The sequence below is a fragment of the Juglans regia genome, chromosome 14 (genome assembly GCF_001411555.2).
Source record: "Juglans regia cultivar Chandler chromosome 14, Walnut 2.0, whole genome shotgun sequence".
Classification (NCBI taxonomy): Eukaryota; Viridiplantae; Streptophyta; class Magnoliopsida; order Fagales; family Juglandaceae; genus Juglans; species Juglans regia.
The window spans coordinates 7,043,955-7,065,010 of record NC_049914.1 but is presented as its reverse complement, the minus strand read 5'-3'; the positions used below and the strand labels follow the sequence as shown (position 1 = coordinate 7,065,010).

The following is a 21,056-nucleotide window of genomic DNA, read 5'->3' as shown; positions in this document are numbered from 1 at the left end:
TGTATCTGTACCGTTTCGAGATAGTCTATATATAGATAAATTAATTATATATGTATAAATTATATTTCAAAATAATATCAATGCAAGTCTTAAAAAATTAAAACACATATTTATAAAACTCAATAATATTTACAAGTTCTCAATCTAACTATTAAAAAAATAATCACTCATTTTCATTACGAAAAGTAGAGTAGGAATTTAATTTTCAATCCTCGAGAAAATAGGATTAAAAAAAGTTAAGAAACTAATCTTCAAATGTGAAAATTTGAGTGAAAATTACAAAAATACACTGAGAATACAAAAATTCAATAATTTCAAGAGGTAGCCGAAACCAGCAGGTACATTAAAAATCGGCCAGTATTGACCAGTACAACCAGTATTTGATCCACTATGAAACATATACTTTTTACCTGTACAAGTCACTATCCCGACACGGTAAATATTGATCGTACCGGCCGATAAGACATGATATTTAAAACATTGCTAATTACACAAAACAAATAAAAGAGTAGTGATTTATCTTAGAAGTCAGATTATTTTATGTGAAAATTGTTACACCCTTTTTTGTAAGGTTCTTAAAATTGGTCTTTGCGTCAAAATCTCGTAGCATGCCGTTCGAGATGCCACATGAAATTATCAACAACAATGAGTGGTTAATAGTAGCCACTGATGATAAATATAGATGATAGCAAGGACCACACATATGTAGGTGGTTGATAACATCCACCCCTTCAGCAACCCGCTCGAGGGCAGCCATCAAGGTGGCCACAAGAATGACCACCGCTCATGAGCGGCCCTTGTTTCATTTCTAGATAATTTTTTCTTATTTAATTTCCAATATAATTTTTTCTTTATTATTATTTACTAATATTTTTGAAAAAAAAAAATGTCTTTAACATTGAAATGGCCGAGCTAGTTGCGAGTGTTCTCGCAGATCACTGTTCGCTAGGAGCATCTATTCATTCAAATCAACCAAACAAACAAACAAACAATCAATGATGTTCGTATTATCCAGATATCTTTTTCCATCTTCTCTTTTTTCTTCCCCAATAAAGGATGTTCAATAATGCTGTCAACAAAAAGAACATAGAAATTAACATTCACCTCGTAATCTCGGCTCAAAGAGGGTCTGCACCATCTGCATCTGCACCTATATGGGCATTATATGATTCGTACTCGAAATCCTTATCAAGACCTTCCATAGTTTCTCCATACACAAACGATTTCGTCCCCATGGTTGTGAAAGGCATTAAACCAAAAGCTCTGGCTGTTTTGATCTCCCTAGCAACCTTCCTCTGGGCCTTGGCGCTGATGCGAGTCTGCACAACGAACAAGGAAAATAAAATAAAGATGCACATGTCAACAAAAGTTCAATCAAATTTAATAGAAGAAAGCCAAATGATGTTCTTAATACTTGAATTTTACCTTGCTCCTCTTAATAATAATTCCAGCCTCTGTTATGAAGTTTGCAAGGAATCTGACATTCTGCGTAGAACAGACAAGGAAGACAACAAAAGATAGACTCAGCTTCATTTAACGTTAAAAATACACTGCAGTATGCACTATGGTTTGAAACAAAAACGTGCCAACTAATATTATAAAAATAACCTCATTTCAACGGGCAATATAGAAAAACCTCAATAGCCACTCGGAGGACCCAATGAAAGGCCAAAATATACTCTTGAACAGTATTTGGAAAAGATGAGAAAAACCATAGCATTCAAATCGAATATAACCACCCCATGACGATATTACAACCACCTCCACATAATGTTTTACTGTTCTAAAATATTGAGTTTTCCAAGAATATAGTAAATTGAACTCAGAAATCTTTTTAAGGTCAACAAAACGCATGCCAATATGTGATTGAAAAACTCGAATAAGGTATAATCCGTTTTTTTTGACAGGGAACTCTAGAGACTCTGCAAACAAAACATGTCTTTTACCCTGTTAAACCCCGGACCTATGTAGGTACAATACAAATATGATGACTTGATAATTCCAGGAAAAAGAATCTATGGATCATCTCTTACCATATTGTGAGGTAACAAGGGTGTTGTGGGATGAGATCTTTCAAAGGGTTGATGTTGCTTGGGTTATGCCTATGAGGGTGGTGGATTTATTGGGTTGTTGGACAAATATGCAAGGCGTCATCAAGTGGCAGCAGTGTGGAAGATGATTCCGTTGTGCATTATATGGTGTATTTAGACGGAAAGGAATGCGCATTGTTTTGAAGATAAGGAACGCATAATGGCCGAGTTGAAGAATTTTTTTCTTCACACTTTAATGTGTTGGTTTTCCACTATTGTATTGCATGGGGACAATGTTCAGGATTTCTTGTCTTTAATTTATCGCTTTTAGAATGTATTTAGGCTTTCTTATGCATATTTTCTATGTACAAGGACTATGTCTATTTCATTCATATATATAATATCTATCTTTTACTGATAAAAAAAAAAAAAGAAATAATTCCAGGAAAAAAAAAAAACTAAAACATGATACAATACGGACACATGTTTATATTCTTTAGAATATTTTATGTAATTTTAAGGTTTAAAATTTTTTTAAGGTTTTTCAAACACATCGAACGTGTGAAATTATATATGTAAACCCCAAACAAGCAGGTGCTTGTGATCCCTGAATTTCTAGTAGGAACTGCAAGGATATGAGTACTTTTTCTTTTATGTTTTTCAGTGTGGCTTATTTACTTACATTTCTAACTAATTTCTAGGTTCATTGCGCCCAATGGAAAATGAACAGTATTATTTATTTTATGTGCTTCAATATAAAAGGGATAAAATTTTGTGAGCCCAATCAGCTTGATACCATCTAACTTTACTTCATTCTTCTTAGTGGATCCCTTTCAACATGACATAACTCCAAAACAAAGATAGTATGGAATAAAAGGAAAGGTTGAGGTAATGAAGGATAGCACGAGGGAATGAACCTATCACTGATAGTTAATTAAACTCAATATAAGAAAGAGATGGGAAAAAAAGTGTTATGGACATAAGACAGAGAAATGCACTGTCCATCCAAATCAGTGATCAGAGCTGCTAAGGGGGCAGCTACTACAAAATCAATAATGGAAACCCTAATAATTACAAATTCACCACTTGTGATTTGGATATTGATCAATATCAGTCAGAAGCATGGAATATAATTAGACCTAGCAATGTAAAACAAAAGTAATCCTACTTCCATGATCACATTTGAAAGAAAGTAAATATTTTATAACGTATTTATATACACATCATAAAAGATAGAATTTATTAAACCGAGAAATGCTCACCCTGAAATCAGCTTTTTTAAGAACTTCCTTTGTAGTAACTTGAAACTCGAGCGTTTTGGAAGGTCTCCATACTCCCGGCTTTCTAAGATCAAGATCCTGCATAAATAAGCGTGGTGCTTAAATGAGACAAACTTAATGATGAATAATGGTAGAAAGACAACCAGCATGGCAACACTAACAGCATTACTTTTTTATCAGAGGTTGAATCAATCATCAGGAGAAGGATTAGGCCAAATATTGGGATACATTCTGGGAAAAGAGAATTTTCATCAAAGAGAAGCAAATAAAAGGCTTTCACAAAAATTATTGTAAAATTGAGAATGAAGTTTTCATTACGTACATGCCTAAACTGAAATTAAAGATATATACAATGTATACAATGGTCATATTTAGTAGCACATAGCAAAGGAAATTATAGAAATGGGCAATGGATTGACACCCTTTAACATTTTTTTTTTAAATAGGTAAGTTCAGCAAATACAGCTTTCATTATTTGACACCCTTTAATTTATGCTGTTACTACATCAACAAATGTTTTCGGAGAAAGAACTACTATCAAAGCAAGAACCTAAATAAATAACAAGTGTCGAATAATAAACAAAACATAAGGAAAGGAAGAGGAATAACAAGTGGATTTGATGTTTTTCCCTCTCAACTAATCATCTAAAAGCTCAGAATTATCTGTTTAACTTTACAAAGAAAAGCAACATGGGATCTTGTATAACAAACATCATCCTGCGTATCAAGAATCAGCACATATAACCATTTGATTCAATTTGTAACTCAAAAGAAAAATGAGATGAAAATATCCACGCACGAACATATTTGTGTTCACAAGATTTTTGGGCAGAATAAATATATAAAACAGGTGAAAAAACAGGATCGGCTCAAGAGTAAGCTTTAACATTTCCAAAACATAGTAAAACCATACGAAATAGGGCCGAATAACAGAGGCTTGAGGCTGGGTATACAAGATTACCTTGGTTTCATAAGTCATTCTCGGTTTAAAATTCATATCTGCTCTAAACTTATAATCATCTTTCTCTATTTCCTCCGTATCAAACGAAAAATATGTGGCTGCCTTCTTCAACTTCCCATCCATTCCATCAGATAATGTGTTGAAGCTCTCATCCAGGCCATCCAATGTCTGGAAATTACTTCCTTCGCTCACTCTGTAACCCGATCTGTCGCGACCCTTTCCAAGTCTATCAAGCATTCCGAAAATGGAATTGGATTTAGCATCGCCCCCAGAAAAGTCACCGAAAATGCGCCGCTCAAACTCATCGGCCGACTCAAATGAGTTGGATTGCTTATTATCATCAATCCCACTGCCTGTTCAAAATGTCCAAGACAGCAAAAAAAAATATATATTTGAGAAGCTCGGAAGGATGTACCAAGAAAAATTTGGGATCACAGAACAAAACCAGTGAGGGTATAGCTCAGAAGAAAAATAAATCAGTAACAAGCCATACGCTAATAGAAATGGAAAAACTCGGAACCAGTTATGGTACACCTCGTAAGAACATGACCCATTGAAAAAATTCGATTAATTTTCTCGCCAACACATTAATTTCATACAAATTTGCACCCAGAAAATAAGGAGATACTACCTCCTGAAGTCGCATTTGTAGAGAGAGTTCGTACTGTATATGGTCGCGGAAATCGACACGATAACCCAGTTCGACAGGAATGAACAGCGAAACGAACGGCTTTCATTTCCAGATTTTGAGCCTTTCGCTCTTCTCTCCCTCTCTCTCTCTCCTGAAAGTTCTCAGGGTTTTGGGTATTTCGGGGTTTCGGGTGGAGATGGGAACTGGTAGCACTCGGCAGAGCTAGTTAATTGGGCTTAAGGCTGTTTTCAGGGCCTACTCGTGTGGGTCAAGACGATTCTTCCATAGCCCAAAATATAATTGAGTACTAAAGCTGACCCAAAAAAAATTACCACATCACTCGGTTACAAAATTTGTCCCTCTCTAATGATTGAATAATAGATTATTCACTTTACATGAAATATCTTAATTTCCTGAATCATTTTTTGAAATATTATCAAAATATTTTGAAACCCCTAATGTGCTCTACCATTTAAAATTCATTGAATCTTAGCCATGACTCTTAGAACAAATGGTTAGTATTTTGTCACATCAATATGACAACATTCATCATTTCTTCAACATAGAAAAGTGAAGTAGATAGTGAAATGCTAAAGTTTGGATTAGTAAATGTGATAAATATATGATGTGTGATATGGTTAAAGATTCTATAGGATAAAATATCTTAAGAATTTTTTTTTTAAAAAAAAATCACTTAAAACATGCTACATCGGTCTGTATGGACGAAGACGATAAAAGCTTAGGCAAAAACCCGAATCCCTCTTATTTGTAAGATTTTCTAAAAATAATTTGATTAGAAATAATACTACATACAATAGTGGAATGAGTAAGTATCGTACAGTCACTTTAAAAAAGAGTAAAGCCTACTATTAAAAAATTTATTTTTTTTTATGTAGATTTTGTATTTATTCACTTTTTTTTAAAAAATGATTGCGCGGCACTTGCAAACTCACTACTACAACTATTACTTTTCAAATTGAGTTATCATTTCTCAAATTAAATAGATAGGATATGTTATTGGTTTGGAGAAGGCAAGTTGGGGAAGTAGTTTTCAGAAATAGAGTGAGTGGAAGGTTGAATATGTTCACAAAGAATCTTTCACAAATTTCATCCTCAAAAAGGAAAAATATATATACGTAGAGATCGATCGGTCCCCCCACATTCCGACCCATTTTCATTTTGGTGGATTTCTCTCTCACTTTTTATGTCAACATTGAAGTCCACTTTTGAATGGGAAAATGGGGTCATATCATTATCAAGTGCCCTATCTAATCGATCAAAGTCTCTCAAAACTTTTGATGGAATAAAACCTTTAACCCCAAAAAAAGAAAAAAGATTTGCTTCTCCTTTAATAGTTAGCCCCAAAAACTTACCCCTTGTTTGGGAGAAGTCACATCCTCTCCTCTTCCCCCACTCAAGAGGATGAGGCCAATAATACATGACACTCTTTGCTTGAAGTTGACACTTTTGAATACGAGAGTTTTTGGTCCCCACTTGTCAACGGTAACAAATTAATTGGTGATTTAAAAATTGGGAAAGGATACTTGCAGTTATGAGTGTGTAAGGTCCATACAGTCGCTTTAAAAAAAATAAATAAATATAAGACCTACATGAAAAGAAATTAAATTTTTAATCGTGAACTCCACTTTTTTTCAAAACGACTGCACGACATTTACGCATTCTACGATTGTATGTAGTATTACTCACAAAGAAAATATTCATCACCAAGTATTCTTGTTGACACACCAAATACGTCAGACATGAATGTGGAGATCATAGTGTTCTATCAAGAAATAAATATATCTATTTTAGTATTTTTTTTTAAGATAAATTATTGTTCAAGTTCATAGTATTTTGATCTTTTAAAGACTGATTTCTTATGGTTTATTGGTCCTTAGGGTTGGGATGATATTTCAAATTGATATATTCGTCACAATTACGCTAAATTGACATTTGGAATATCTTTCGTAAGTAGCTGTTAAATGGTTTGAATTAAAATATTTTATTAAATTTTGAAAAATAAGAGATAAAAAATTAAATAAAAATATTATAAAGTTAAAAATTATTTTTTATTTGAAGATTGTAAAAATTGTATTAGTTTTTATGAATAAATAACAATTAAATAAAAAATTGAAAACTTGAAATTTGAAAAGTATTGTATTTGAGTTATGTTTAGAATGAAATTATGAAAAATTTTAAAATTTTTAAGAATTATATGTCTCTGTCCAAACATCGCCTAATTCATTGGTAAAGAATAATGACATGATACATAATTGGCACACCATAAACAATTAAAAGATGACACATGTTATGTTTATACACAATCAATTTACAGAAAAATTCAAAATAAGAAAAAAAAACTCGATCAACATAAATATTAAAAGAAACAATATATATAATTAAAATAATAGTTATTTATAAAAAGAAATAGTAGGTGGAACCGAAAGTCATGGGACAATCAAGTTAATATTGGGATATTTTTCGTGGAATATTTAAACAAAGTAATTTAAATATATGGAAATACAAGACTAGTAGTTATTAGTACTAATAATCATGATGAAAATAATAATCATGAAAAATACTGTATTTCTCTTAAAAAATAATATAATAATGATCCCAGTACTGCTCCACAACGTGTTTAAACATGATGATCCCAAGGACTGCTCCAGGAATCAAACCATTTTATTTATGAAGAAAACCAAAAACCAGAGTCAAAATGAAGATCGAGGCTGATTTGAATAATGATATGAGATGATTTTATATAAAAGTTAAATAAAATATTATTTTTTTAATAGAAAAAATCTTCTCCTAAACGAGTTCGCACACCAAACTGCACATTGATGCTGACATGTAAAACATTCATTTAATGAAACGATGTGAATTGAAGACGTAAATAATTTTTACGAGACAAATGACATTTTCTTCTCTTAAAATTTTTCTTTCTTTAATTTTATTTTCAATAAAAAAAAATCATGTCAGCGTCGGTATATTGGTATGCCAAACCGCTTGTAACTAGCAATGCTTTTTTAATATTATTATTATTTTAGAATTTGAAAAAATTAAATTGTTTATTATATTTTGTGTGAAAATTTAAAAAAATTATAATGATGAGATAAAATTAAATTAAATTAAATGAGATTATTTTTATTAGGGGTGGGTAGAGGGGCCCGCCTCCTGCTGCCCCGCCCTCGTCTGCCCCGTCCCTGCATGGGCGGCAAGCTACCCCGCATTGCACATGCGGGGGCAGGGGGCGGGTTGACTCCAATGGGACTCGTCCCGCACCGCGTTCTGCACATTCTCAAATTATAATAAAAAATATTATTTTTTATATTTATATAAATAACTAATATAAATATATATTGTATTTATACAATTTGTTAAAAACTTAAATTTAAATTAATAGATTATCTTAACAATAAAAAATATAACTCTAATAAATTTATATTTTTTAAAATAAAATTTATAATTATATTTTATTATAATTTAAGTTTAAAAAAATTATAAATTCAGTAAATCACTGAATTAAGCGAAAGGCGGAACGGGGTTAAAAATCCTCCCCCTTCATCCATGCGGGAATTTTTATATCCAAACGATCTCGGTCAATTCATTTTAATAACATTAGAGTAGGCCCAGGACCTTTTTCTCGAAATTCCATCTCCCTACAGTACGTATTAGACAGTAAACACTGTCCCAAAGCGTGAGATGTTTGGTCTGGGCTTAAAGGAGAAGCAGGACTATAGACTCTGGAGGAGTACTACTACTGCCTACTGGGAGAGCTTCTGGGAATTCCCAGCGTATACCAAAATAAGCCAAAAAAAAAGAAAAAAGAAATATATAGACCACTTTTTGTAGAAAGGGAGATTCATGATGCGTTGATCTCTTCCAGTTCCAACGTACGTACCCATATTCATCTCCATTATTGGGTGCTTAGTTTGCAAGTTGATTCGTGTAAGTCCAAAACAAGCTGTCACGAGCATAGAGCTTTTTGGGGAGTCTGAGTTTTGACACTTTCAGGGCATTAAGAAGGTAATCTTTGTTTGAAAGCGACGGAAGATTATCTCCAACTTCCATCAATGCACATGCAAACTTCCAAACTTAACATTATAGGAGAGGGAGAGAGAGAGAGAGATTTGGATGCGTGCGTGGTCAACTTTTTTTTTCATTTTTATATTCACATCATCGTGACAGTATTTTTGATAAATTATCATAATTAGTCTTGCATTTTTCTATTACTAATTTAAAAATAAAAATTATATAAATAAAAGAAGATAAAATCGTTACAAATAAAAAAAAATAAAAGTCTTAGTTATAAAGAGAACATGTAAAAGTAAAGTCATAAACTGACGTGACTTGATATGTTACGTTAGATCTAACGTATCATATGAAGTTACGTCTATTTGTAAATTTATTTTTTAAAATCTTTTTATAGATGTAGCATATCAGTAAAAAAAAATATGAAAGATTTTGTACTTTTAAAAACTTATATCACATATTTTAAACTTAAACAACTAATAACTAACGGTTGCATCATGCATGTTTAAAAAGGATAATAAGTAATTGTAAAGAAAAAAAAATGAAATTGATCTACATATATATGTTATATTGGTGAAGAGTTCTTCTATTTTATAGCATACCATCTACATTATTTATATTGCATGATTTGATTTGTAATATTTAAAATTTAAAATTTTATTTCTAAATTAAATCATGTCAAGTTGTTAGAAATTCGAGTAATGTTAGAGAGAAATCACTGCATACTTTGTACTCACTGCGTGGTTACTTCTAGTTGATTGTTCTTAACATTCACTTGAAGAGATATATAGTTTACATGATATCATATCATGTGTATCAAATGGATGCTCTCAATAGTGACTTCTATCTATATTTATTCTAAAAATTTAGGTGTGTTAGGCTTGTAAATAAAATTAAAAAAAAAATGTTAAATGGAATCAAACAACGAGATGTGACCAAAAAAGAAAGGATATTATTCTTTTTCGTAATCTTGCCCATAAAATTACTTATTTTTTTTATATATATTTGGAGTCAATGTAAAAGTACATATAGTATCGGTTTATTTTATAGATACGCAAATCTAATGTCATTGTTCGAAACGATATATTCGATCATTATTAATATTCCACAATATCTTTCTGATTGAGAATGAAAAGAAGCAAAAGAAAATAAAATGAAATAATGAGTGTTGAGGGAATAGACAGCAAGACAGAACAAAAACGCAGGTCAAATCAAAATACCTTTTTTCTGAACGGTGAGAGAGAGAAGGAAGCCAAATTGGCTTTGGATCTTACTCTGTACGGGTGCCATTTGGTAGCCAACGATGCTAGGTTTCGTTTTGTTTGCATAAAATTAAATTTTTTTATTTTATATAATTATTATAAATTTTTTAAATTTTTATATAAAATATAATAAATAATTTTAATTTTTAAAATTTTTAAAATAAAATTATATTAAAAAATTATATTATAATAATATTTTATTCAATTTTTAACAAAATATCTCATTTCAACCAAACAATACTTAAGTAGTGTTATTTTTCACATTTAAAAAACTATAAATATATATTAATAATTATAATAATAATATTAGACATGCAACAGTCACGATTTTTAAAAAAAAAAAAATAGGAAGTTTATAAATTGATATATTTTTATGTGTTATGTTAAATATATTTTTAATAAAAGTAATATTATAATCTGATGTATCACATTAAATCATATCAGTTTATAAATTTATTTTAATGAAATTACTTTGTGACTAAAGTATTTTTCTAATGATACAAGAGAGTTGGAGCAAGCCCAAATTATTATTTTTATATTAAATGGTCAACATTTTTCAATTTTTAAAGTTTGCTAGATATAGTAAACTAATTAATTAGATTTAAGGATTATGTTTAATAGGTTGTTCGGACTCTAACATTATCCAAACTTATTATGTTTAATTTAGTGAAGATAAGGTCGATTAAGGACCATAATTTATGGAAGTTTCTCATAAGTTTTGTCCCTCTTTCGTGACTCATTCAGCTCTTGACAGCTTGGTCAAATCAAAATAAAAAGGCATCAACCACATTGTCAAGTGGACCAACTTTGAGAAACTGTTTTGGTTCTTGCATGGCCGTTCATATCTTTTTGTTTCTCTTTTTTCTTCACTCTTTTTAGTTTTTGAACTGTGATTTATTTTATTCTCTACTTGTCCTTTTCTCTTTAAATTTTTAATAAAAATTAAGCCAAAGTTAACTTTTTTAAAATTAGTTTTATAATTAATATTCTATTTTAAATGGAAGTAGTTTTGTAAAATTAAAATTATTTTGAAAAAACTAGCACGATTACCTTATTTTAATTAATTGTAAACAAATTATAAAATAGTTACACAAAAAACTAGAAGTCTATCACTAACAAAATTAAAATGTATGATATAATGGATCCATATAACATGCATTATAATATTATAGTAATGTTATAAGACACGTGTTTTTATGGTATTTGTAAAAATGGTAGTACTTACTTAAAATATATATGTATATTTTTTTTTTCCTGAAAATGATGGTGCATACCAGTGATTGGATTGCTCCAAAAAACAAATTGACATTAAAATATGCTTGCGTTGAAAGTTGAGTATATTCTTTAAGCCTTAAGTCCCAAAGCAGTCACCTTTGAATCTATCTTCGTCGTTGCCCCTTTGTCGTCACCTATGTCGTCCTCTCAGAACTGTCGTCCCCTTCCCCCTCATCAGAATCATCGTCCATCCTCTTCCCCTTTTTCCCCTTTCTCAGTCGTTGTCGTCACCTTCGTCAGCTGGAGTCTGCCCTCAACAAGGTAAGAAGATTTCTACTATGAGCTTTCAATAAAAGCATCAATTATTATTTTATGGTATGAGCTTGTTTGCTATAACCTATGAGCTGATTTATGTTGCTTTAAGTTTATATTGATTTTTTTTTTCTTATTAAGAGCAAGCATTCATATCATGTATGTTATACTCATAACTGATTTTGTTTTTCTTCCAATACATTTTAGTTAGTCTTTCGCCTGTTAGTGAACAAAGTCATTCGATCTTGGCCAACTCCATATAACGAACCTAAAATATTTTCCTTTAGCTACACCTAGCTAGAATGTTCTAAATTATTATTACTTTCTATTTTGGCCCACTTATGAATGTAAATAAGCCAATATAGAAGGTCATGCTTTCTACTTTAAAGAGAAGTCTAGATTTGACCAAGAAAGTAATTCATTGTCAATATGAACTTTTGAGAAGATGCTAATAAAATGGTTAGACGCATGTCCAATGGCATCAAGGTTTTAATGCAACAGTATTACCATTGCCAACTACCTACTCAAGAAGCACATATGTATAAAATATCATAGTAAATACAATTGTAATCCTTCCTTGTCAATATTTTAGTTCATATATTATATAATCTATGAAATATGTGTTATGTTGCAGCAATGTCTCTACTTGTTCCAAAGGTGTTTTTGTTTTGATATGCAATGTGTTCATCACACTCTTCATCTTATTTTGTTGATCGTTTTTCGAATCATACTCCAAAATATTTATATAGAGAGATGATACATCTAAAATTCTCAAACACCCTAAGAAATCCAATGCGACCTTTTTATTCCTGTCCAAATTACAATAAAGAAGTCAACACTAATTACTCGTTTGTGTACATTTATTTTCAAACATTGTTGTATTAATTATAATTTCCCACAATGATTTGTACAAGCTGTTTGATACAGGAAATGCCATACTACGAGTACTTTTAATGGACAGATATTGAAGTAGAAAATAAAAGAAAAATTATTTGGGAAAGAGAACGTTGCCTCCAAAATAAAGAAGAATAACTCCAAAAGTAAGAAGGAGAACTCCAAAAAATGGAGGAAGAACTCCAACTTGCAAGGGAAGAGATTCAAAAAAAGGGATAAGGACATCTAAAATGATCGGGATAAGTTTTAATTCTAATATCATGTTGTTGGATATGATCAAGAATAATTACAGATTAAGTAAATATGTATCGAATTGTGTAATATTGTTGGATAGGTTGTAATAGGTTTAAACCCTTTACCAATATTGTAATATTCAAACTTAGTAGTTGTGTATGAAATTCTTAAAACTTGTGATATTTAAAATATATTATAAGTGTTGCCATGTTTTGAGATAGTTTGGATTGCTATGTTTGTTTCAATACTCAGAGTATCAATGATGGTAAATTGAACATGAGAAAAATGATGGTAGCATGTACCACCAAGAGTTAGAAAATTATAATGATCAATCTCATCTCCACCAATCTCATGAATATGACCAATCCTGTAATAATTTGAAAATACGAGGCAAATCTCATGTTCAACAAAATTTATACAAATTCACACTCATAAAATGGTTAAAATATCCAACATCATCAACAATACATCGAGTTAGTAATAGTTATGCATAAGACACCACTAACTAAAATTGTATTAATTTTCGCCTTACAATCGGTGTTCATTGTTGAGCGTGGTTTAGAAAGGTAGGCAATACGGTTCATTTTCTTAACACCATGAGCACAACCAAGTGTTACATATTTAACACTCACATCATCTTCTCTTTTACTTATTTGGGTCATTATGCCAAATCCAGTCTGTTTCCTATATTACTTATAGTAGTCAATAGGTTCTTGCTCAGTTTTAAAAAACATCCCCGATGTTGGCTCTAAAATCCCATCATCACCATTTCTCAGTGTTGGCTCTTAAATCAATGTTTTGAATACCGTACCGGTGACCGTTTTAGAATAGTCTATATATGAGTAAATTATATATAAATTATATTCTAAAATAATAGTCTATATATGAATAAATTATATATAAATATATATAAAAATTATAAATAGTCTAGTATAAATTGAGAGATCAAGAAATGAATTTGTAGTTTAAAAAAAAAAAAAAAAAAGCCAAAATATTGGCCTATATAGGCCCCGCTGCCCACCTCTAGTCTAAATTTCAAGTACACGAGTTCTTATTTAAAAAAAAAAAAAATTAACTAATAGAGCAACACGCGGGAGAGAAAATGGAAGTAATATCTCCATTTGCCAATGTTACGTTGGAATCTTGGGTTTTCTCGAGTTCGTAAAGATAAAAAAAAAATGTCGAGCAGACTTATATAAAAATTAAATAATTAATGAGACGTTAATTTATAATTTATTTACGTAGATGTCGTGTGTAGATGTAGAAATACTCGACTTTTAACCATTCTATTTTTATTTTTTGTGTTGCCGGTACAAAAATTAGACATTCTTCTCCCATTAATCTAAAAAAATATAATTCAATTTACAACACGAGGGAGCATATAAAAAAGACATTCTTCTCCCATTAATATGAAAATAATTTTTTTCTAAAGCATTGGATTATGTGGACAAGAAGATTGCTTGCCACGAACATAAGTTACTACTAGCATTGCGCGAGGGAAGAATTTTCTCAACGACGGTGACGTTTTTGAGCTTAAGGTGTTTGAAATGAGATGAATTAAAATAAAAATTAAAAATTAAATAAAATATTATTTTTTAATATTATTATTATTTTAAAATTAAAAAAATAAATTATTTATTATATTTTATATAAAAAATTTATAATAATTATATAAATTAAATTGAGATCAACTCTAAATTTAAACTGAGCCTAAATACAATATTATTCTAGAAAACAAAAGCCATCGACTGAAACCCATAAATAAGTAATAATGCTGCACAAGACACGGCTATTAAAGTTTGAAAATTAATTAATGTTTTATTTGAATGTTAAATTGAGTTGAGATGAATTAAATTTTTTATAAATAATAATAAATCAAGATGATAGAATGAGTTTTATAAAGTTCATTTAAGAAAAGTTTAAATATAATAATAAATAAAAAAAAAGTTATAGATCTCGTGCTTAAAGAAGTATTAGTTGAATAAAATTATAGATTTTATATATAAAAAGATTTTGAGTTAAAATAAATTTAATAATTTAAAAATTAAGTATTTAAATATTAGATTTAATTTAAAATTAAATTAAACTGATGCCTTATTTGTTTTCGAGGTGGAGATAAGATAAGTTCCATCCAAATTTCAAACCGAGCTAAATCATAATTCAAAAGTTCTCTATAATTAATATTAAATACAATAAAATTCATGTAAAATATCTGTGTGCTCAAAATTCACATGCGTATCTTTCTCAGAGCTGGACACTGATCCCGAGTACCACCAGTTTGGTTGGCCCATTTGCTTCAGTGGACACGGCATCTCTCTCTCATGGGGGGAAAAAGGTGTTAGCACTGTGAAATAATGGAGCAGTGAAAGTAACAAAGAAGCAGGTACAGATGCCTCGGGAGATTAGAGAAGGTATGCGTGCTCGCCATGTGTTTGTTCTTCTGCCAACGAGACTGGACCCACACGCAAACAATGCAAAACCAATGCAACAACGAAAAGATGCACAACAGGAACATTAAACAACCTCTCTTTTCTCTATTTTTTTGTAATGTTTTTGGGAGTTTTTTTTTTTTTGGTTTTTGTATTGTTTTGTTCTTTTTTTTTTTTAATGTTAACTGCCTTTATCTTTGTCTTGGCCTGCCTGTATAAACTATACCCAAAAGTTTCTGAAGTAAACCCCTCTTTGGAAATTTTTTATTAGAGCTTTGTACTCACAAATAAACATTCATTCGTATGCTCACGCGTACATATAGATTTTATAAATAGGGTGCGAAATATAGTATATGCTCGCCGGCGATGCCGACGCCGGTTAGCGCAGCCAGGCAATGCTTAACGGAGGAGGCCGCGCGTGTTCTGGATGATGCGGTGGCTGTGGCACGTCGGCGCAGCCACGCGCAGACGACGTCGCTCCACGCCATCTCGGCCTTGCTGGCCCTGCCCTCCTCGGTTCTCCGGGACGCCTGCGCACGAGCACGCAGCGGCGCGTACTCGCCACGGCTTCAGTTTCGGGCACTTGAGCTCTCCGTGGGGGTCTCCCTGGACCGCTTGCCCTCCTCTTCCAAAGCCCTCGAAGAGCCTCCTGTCTCGAACTCCCTCATGGCCGCGATCAAGCGGTCCCAGGCGAACCAGAGGCGCCACCCCGAGAGCTGTCACCTGCACCACCAAATCATTCAAGGCCAGCAGCAAACGACATCGCTTTTAAAAGTCGAGCTCAAGCACTTTATCCTCTCCATTCTCGACGACCCAATCGTTAGTCGGGTTTTAGGGGAGGCAGGTTTCCGGAGCTGCGACATTAAGATAGCAATTATCCACCCGCCGGTATCCCGGTTCTCGAGGACCCGGTTCCCGCCAGTTTTCCTCTGTAACCTGACGGATTCGGACCCGGTACAACGTAGTTTCAGCTTGGAGGTTTCTGGGGACGAGAATTCCAGAAGAATCGCTCAGGTTTTACTCAAAAAGACTGGGAAAAACCCGTTGCTAGTCGGAGCTTGCGCTATCGACGCCCTTCGGAGCTTCACCGAGTGTATAAACAAAGGTAAAGGGAGTTCTTTGCCAGCTGAGCTAGCTGGGTTGAGTGTAAGCAGCGCAGAGAATGATATTTCCGAGTTTGTTAATGGAGGTGGGAGCGAGGACAAGTTGGGATTGAAGTTTAAGGAGTTGGGTAGTGCTGCTGAGCAATGCTCGGGGCCCGGAATTGTCGTCAACTTCGGCGATTTGAAGGCGTTGATCGAAGACAGTGTGTCGGGTGCGGCTGTCAGCTTTGTGGTTTCGCAGTTGACGAGGTTGTTGGAGCTTCATGGTGAGAAATTGTGGCTGATGGGTGCGGCGGGGACTAACGAGACGTACTTAAAGCTTCTGGGTCGGTTTCCGAGCATACAGGAAGAATGGGATTTGCATCCCTTGCCCATCACTTCTCTGCCTTTCAACGATGGATTTTGCTCCAAGTCTAGGTGGGTAGTCATTCTTTGTTCCTCTATATATTTTCTTTCCTCACGTGTCTGTTGTTTCGAGGATTCACGAGTTTTTAATACGAGGGAAATAATCGATTACGAGGGTTCTGCATAATTGGATGTTAGTCGTGAAAATACATTTTTTATGGAAACTTGACACTGACTACTAGTACACGTTTTCTTTCTAACTTGCTTTTGGATTCACGAGTGGTAATTGAAATGACAGAATGGAGGCTTTCTAATGTGTCATGCAAGGAAATAAAGAGTCAAAGACGTTATGTTCTTGCTCCTTCCTTACTCTTCTTGATTGTTTTCATTTATTGCATTTATGGTTGTTCATCTTCTTATTGCTTTTTAGATCATTTTTTATATATCTTGTAAATTATAAGGCCTAGTTTTGTGGGATCATCTATGAATAGTAGTGAAATAATTTATAAATAGTAGTAAAATGATTTGAGTTGAGATGCTTTATAGAGTTTTGGGAAAGGATAGAAAAAATTAAATAAAAATATTGTTAAAATATAATTTTAATTTTGAAATTTGAAAAAATTGAATTATTTTTTATGTTTTGTTTAAAAGTTTGGGAAAGTTGTAATGATTAGATAAAAAAGATGAAGATTTGAAATTAAAAAGTATTTGTATTTATAGTGGTCGAATATTGGGATGGGATGCTCCTCTCTCTCTCAAAAAAGATTTTTTCTTCGAGCTCAAAACAATGCCTGGGACAATAAAATATATTACGATGGTTCAAGGAAAGGGATGCCAACTACCTTTTGGTTCATCCCAACCAAACTAGTGAAGAAGAAGAAGATAGAAAAGCATGATCTCATGGTATGCTTTCATGAATCGTTAATTTGGATGGAATCCCTCTCTAACCAAGTATCAAATCTCAACCATACTTTGATAAGTGTTCCTGCTTGCTTCAAGATAACTGTGTTCTCCTTTTTCAGCCTCCAAAGGGGGTTTCAGTCAAATTTCATGAAAAATATCAGAATGATGCACTTGTTTTAACTATAGCCAATATGATTTTGTCATGGTATCTATTTTTTTTTTTGGTCTTCTTCTCTAGCTAGTGTGGTTTCCAAGCCAAACAGCTAGTTGAGGTCATTTACAACGAGTGAAAGGCGATAATAATAAAGTTTTTGTTGCTGACTCCTCTTTGTGAAGACAATATCAGTTTTACTCTCCAGATTTCTAACTTTTAGGGTAATATGGGGTATCTAGGTGGCTGGTGCTCCTCCAAGTCATACGTGTGTGTGTGTGCGCGCGCGCGCTCAAGTATTAGTTAATATATACTCTGGCTTCTGACTTTTCTGTGCTCATTGGATCTCACAGTTTCGTGCTCATAATACACTTTCAGCTTGATGGGTTCCTTTGTTCCATTTGGTGGGTTCTTCTCTACAACATCCGATTTCAGAATTCCATTAAGCCGCACAAATCAATCCTTTACACGTTGTAAGCTATGCACTGAAAAGTATGAGCGAGAAGCTGCTCTCATTCAGAAGGGAGGATCAACTAGTTCTGTTGCTGATCAGTACTCAGAAAGCCTTCCTTCTTGGTTGAGAATGGCTGAACTTGATGCGGAGAAGGTAGTAGATGTGGCAAAGGTGTGTAACTCTTTGATGTTGATTTCTAACTCAGGTACATGCACATATGTGGTCACACATGAACATTGAAACACATGCACGCACACACAGAGTTTAGCACTTATGTTGCAACAGTTAAAAATTTAGTGTTTGCCATATTTTATGAATTACACTTAGAGAATGTGTATGTAAGAGTTTTTAATCAGTGCAGACCACAGATGATCCAGCAACATTGAATGCCAAAATTTTACAGCTGCAAAAGAAATGGAACGATATCTGCTGGCGAATCCATCAAGTACCCCCACCTAAATTAGATATTTCCCATGCCAGGTTCCAAGTCCCATCTGCTGAGGACTTCCTTTTGAATGCAAATCGGAAGGAAGGAAGCAGTAAAGATTCATCTGTAATCAAAAGCCAATATGCAAACTCAAGCTCCAGTATGCCAACAGACTTCCAAAAAGTTTTCCCATTTGAACAGGACATTCAAATACCGGTGGCTTCTGCTGCTGAAAATCGTAATTTTCAATCTGAGCTATTGGATAAGGTTTCAAAGAGTCAGCAGATTGAGATGAAGAGCCCCTGGTTTGCTAGGTATCCTACCCCCAATTTGAGTCTACCCCCCGACCGTGCATCATCTTCTCCTGTCACTTCTGTGACCACAGATTTGGGGTTGGGAACACTCTATGCATCGGCCAGTCAGGAGCCTGACAGTTCAAAAATATCAGGTGACAAGGAATGTCTTCAGAACTTTTCAGGTTCTGTTTCTGCTGAGTTTGATGCAGTGAGTGAAAATACTTCGCACCAAGTTGCCCGGTCCTCTTCCTGCTCTGGTCCTAATATGGGAGGTCAGTCTGATTTAAGAGATTTTAAGTCACTTAGGAGATTTCTTGCAGAAAAGGTTTGCTGGCAAGATGAAGCTATATGTTCTATCAGTAAAGCTATATCCTGTTGCCGATCTGGTAATGGAAGGCACCATGGCTCAAGTCTCAGAGGAGATATTTGGCTTACTTTCCTTGGACCTGACAAAGTTGGAAAGAAGAGAATTGCTTCAGCACTAGCTGAGCTAATGTTTGGCACCAAGGAAAGCCTAATCTCTGTGGATTTGGGCTTCCAAGACAGGGTTTACCAATCAAACTCGATATTTGAGCACCATGAATTTGAATGTTCTGGTATGAACTTTAGAGGAAAGACTGTTATTGATTACATTGCTGGGGAGTTGAGAAAGAAGCCCCATTCGGTTGTCTTCCTTCAAAATGTAGATAAGGCTGATAATTTGGCCCAAAGGAGCTTGTCCCAGGCGATTAGGACTGGCAAATTTGCAGACTCCTATGGGAGAGAAATCAGCATCAACAATATGATCTTCGTGATAGCCTCAATGATCACAAAGGGAGATAGAACGTTCCCTTCAAGTAAGGAACCCAAGGAATTCCCTGAGGAAATAATACTCAAAGCCAGAAGATATCAGATGCAAATCTTGATGGAATGCATTGCTGGGGATAGCGACAGAAGCAATGGAATGAATGTGAGAGTAACTCCAAGAAAAGGAACCTTGAATCCCAAGTCTGTAAATAAAAGGAGGCTGACCGAGACCTGTGATTCAATGGTTCAGGGAGAAATATTCGAGATGCCGAAACGACCGCACAAGTTGTCCAGGTCCTATTTGGATTTGAATCTACCTGTAGACGATCTGGAGGACATCGATTATGGAGACTGTGACAGTGACTCTATCTCTGAAAACTCGGAAACTTGGTTAGAGGAGTTGTTTGATCAAGTGGATGAAAATGTGGACTTTAAATCATTTAATTTTGATGCACTTGCTGGAAAAATAGTGAAGGATATTAGCCTAAAATTCCAGAGGAGTCTTGGGACTAAGGTTGTACTGGAGATTGATTATGAGGTTATGGTGCAAATGCTTGCAGCTGCTTGGTTATCAGACAGAAATAGAGCAGTGGAGGAATGGGTTGAGCAGGTTCTCTGCAGGAGCTTGGCTGAAGCCCGGCAGAAGTACCACCTCACTGCTCAGTCTGTTCTGAAACTAGTTACTTGTGAAGGCACTTTTGTGGAAGAGCAAGCTCCTGGAGCGTGTCTTCCTGCAAGAATTAATTTGAATTAATTTTTTAGTCACCATGCTTCATGTAAGTATGTGTATACTGTAGCTCTTAGCATATAGCTTTCGGCCTTGGAAAAGCCTTTGTTTGGCTATAATCAAAATCCAAAGTAAATTTTTCAGGCAACCACTGTGCTGTACACTATCATCATATATATATATATGCCAGCAGTAAAGGGAATGTTTCTTGTTCTACAAACAATCTAGTTGGTCTATATTTCTTTCTTCTTTTTTTTTTTTTTTGGTATAAAGTCAGATTTATCAAAACAAAAACACATTTGCGAGTGATATATGATAAAGTCAAATCTCAGCTATTCATATTGATGAACTGGATCGGAGTCGAGTGGCCTAAAATCCAAGCAAATAGCTGAAAGCAATGATGCCATGGCTTCTTTTGGCCCATATACGAGAAATATAAATTGAAATTGGCTGAGATCCTACAACATAACCTGTGGCTCTATCATACAGCTATTCAGTACAGCAGCACTCCTCAGTCCTCACGTTATAAAGACAGATTGCTTTTTATAGATTCCAAGAGGCAGAATCGTCACGCAATATAAGCA

The 21,056-nt window shown here is 33.6% G+C and overlaps 2 protein-coding genes across 2 annotated transcripts; one reads left to right on the top strand and one right to left on the bottom strand.

Annotated features, from left to right (window-relative positions):
- Positions 1–941: 941 nt before the first annotated feature.
- Positions 942–5,114, bottom strand: LOC109002223. Its single transcript, XM_018979871.2, has 5 exons — positions 4,903–5,114; positions 4,272–4,624; positions 3,293–3,388; positions 1,426–1,485; positions 942–1,319 (listed from the first exon to the last, which is right to left on the bottom strand). Exons 1-5 carry the CDS (start codon positions 5,006–5,008, stop codon positions 1,119–1,121), a joined length of 816 nt encoding a protein of 271 aa, XP_018835416.1. The 5' UTR covers positions 5,009–5,114; the 3' UTR covers positions 942–1,118.
- A 10,351-nt stretch (positions 5,115–15,465) lies between these two features.
- On the top strand, positions 15,466–20,692 carry LOC109002236 (protein SMAX1-LIKE 6-like). Its single transcript, XM_018979890.2, has 3 exons — positions 15,466–16,800; positions 18,161–18,407; positions 18,598–20,692. The coding sequence occupies exons 1-3, from the start codon at positions 15,647–15,649 to the stop codon at positions 20,497–20,499; spliced, it is 3,303 nt and encodes a 1,100-aa protein (XP_018835435.1). The 5' UTR covers positions 15,466–15,646; the 3' UTR covers positions 20,500–20,692.
- Positions 20,693–21,056: the final 364 nt, after the last annotated feature.